The following is a 1,745-nucleotide window of genomic DNA, read 5'->3' as shown; positions in this document are numbered from 1 at the left end:
ATGCGCACGGCAATGCCGTCCCGGAAGACGTCCGAGAGCAGCCTCAACGAGATCGAGAAGCGGGTGCGCGTGGTCCATGTGAAGCCCGGACTCCTGAAGCCGTGCTCATTCAAGGAAGCCGCGGACGAGATGTACGCGCCTTCGATTACGAATTGTTTCTTGGGTTCATTACGTGGTGCGTGCAAGAGAAGGATTTCATGGCGTCGACGCTCAGCAGCCGCTCGCAGGTCTCGACAAAGATCGTAGGTTGCCCGGCTATGATGATGACCTCAAGAATGTGTACGCAGGTACGCTTTCGAGCTGCAGGGTATCCACACTGATTGGTCTTTTAAATGGGATCTTTGTATATGCATTCGGCGCTCGCTTGCCTCGCGAGGTTAGTCCTCAAAGGCACCGAGTATGCTCGTCTTTGGCGAGTACGCGCACCCGAGCCAAGACAACCTCGCGCTCCGGGAGCGCCTGTCGAGCAAAGGCAACGCAATCGTACAGACGGCAACCACTAAGGCTAATCAATAAACGAGTTATGTGCCCAGTTATATGCGTATGAGTCGAAAGGGCTGCGAGGGCATCGCTATGAGGCCGCCACGTCACATCAGGAATGAGTTTTAGCCAATGAGAAGCCTAGGGATTTCAATGGGTGCCCTGCCCGTCAAATTCCAATCACAATTCATTAAACGAGTGAAGTTGTATGCACGCATAATACTGGTAGGAGCCTACTGGTTACACCAGCCCACAGGCGATTAATGTGCCGCCTGCTGTCGGTCTTGTGTCCGCGCAGTATCGGATTGTACGAAATGAGCCCGCCGGTACGTTCTCATTGGCCAAGTGCAGAAAAAGGCCCGCATTGTGCAACGCAGAAAACGCGCGCAATAGCTGCCCGCGATAGCTGCCCAATGACGTCGTACATGGCTCGACGAACCGTACGTCCACCTGGCAATGCAGCGGCCAAAGCGACATAGTGTGTCAAGGAGCGACTACATAGACATAGAGGCACAACGCGCTCATGTACAGCAAAAGCCGAAACCTACGCATTTCTACCAGCCCCAACCAGGAACACGAGCGGCCAAGAGTTTGTGAGTACCACCGTGCTATGGACACCAACACTGCCACGCAGCTCGTGCTGTATAAAGTGCATACCATCAATGGAGACGTTGCACCTGTCACGCCATGTTTTGATGATCCCTATGACAACGCCAATGGGAAAGAGAAGAAAGGGACAACACACCGACTGGACAAAAGGTGGTCGACTTAGTGCCATTTGCATCTTGACAGCTCAATGGGGCAGCTGTCCTCGTCGTCCTCTCAAGAGCTGCAGCAAGATGTTCATATATGTCACTCCACCGTTGGTTGAAGCAGTACGAATGCTTTAGTGGCACGCCAAGCATTTGGCGGCTCCATTGATGACGGGTATTCGCCGTTATGGCCACGCGTGAACACTATGCACATCTAACATGTACTGGCATTATGTTCACACAAATGCAGATGCAGCGGCCAAAGCGGCGCGCCTTGAGAAGGATCGACTCGCCCATGAGGCGGCGCGCGCAAAGGAAGACGGAGACACGAAAGCAGCGCGACTCACCAATAATCGAAACGACCGCACCGCCACTCTGGCCAAGGAAGATGAGCCCTCCAAAGCTGCGCGCCAGGAAGGCGAGAGCAAGCGCCATGCGACGACGCGCGCCAACGAGGACGAATCGACCAAGACAGCGCGCCTCAAGAAACAGCAATCCGCGCCGCTGCGCTCA

At 54.7% G+C, this 1,745-nt stretch overlaps 1 protein-coding gene across 1 annotated transcript; it reads left to right on the top strand.

Annotated features, from left to right (window-relative positions):
• On the top strand, positions 1-516 carry SPRG_03435 (hypothetical protein; the record flags this gene model as incomplete). Its single annotated transcript, XM_012342029.1, has 3 exons — positions 1-163; positions 187-242; positions 382-516. 3 exons carry the CDS (start codon positions 1-3, stop codon positions 514-516), a joined length of 354 nt encoding a protein of 117 aa, XP_012197419.1.
• Between the last annotated feature and the right edge of the window lie 1,229 nt (positions 517-1,745).

The sequence above is a fragment of the Saprolegnia parasitica genome (genome assembly GCF_000151545.1).
Source record: "Saprolegnia parasitica CBS 223.65 unplaced genomic scaffold supercont2.9, whole genome shotgun sequence".
NCBI classification, from domain to species: domain Eukaryota; phylum Oomycota; class Saprolegniomycetes; order Saprolegniales; family Saprolegniaceae; genus Saprolegnia; species Saprolegnia parasitica.
Note: the sequence above shows the minus strand (reverse complement) of the source record. Positions and strands in the feature narration are given on the sequence as shown.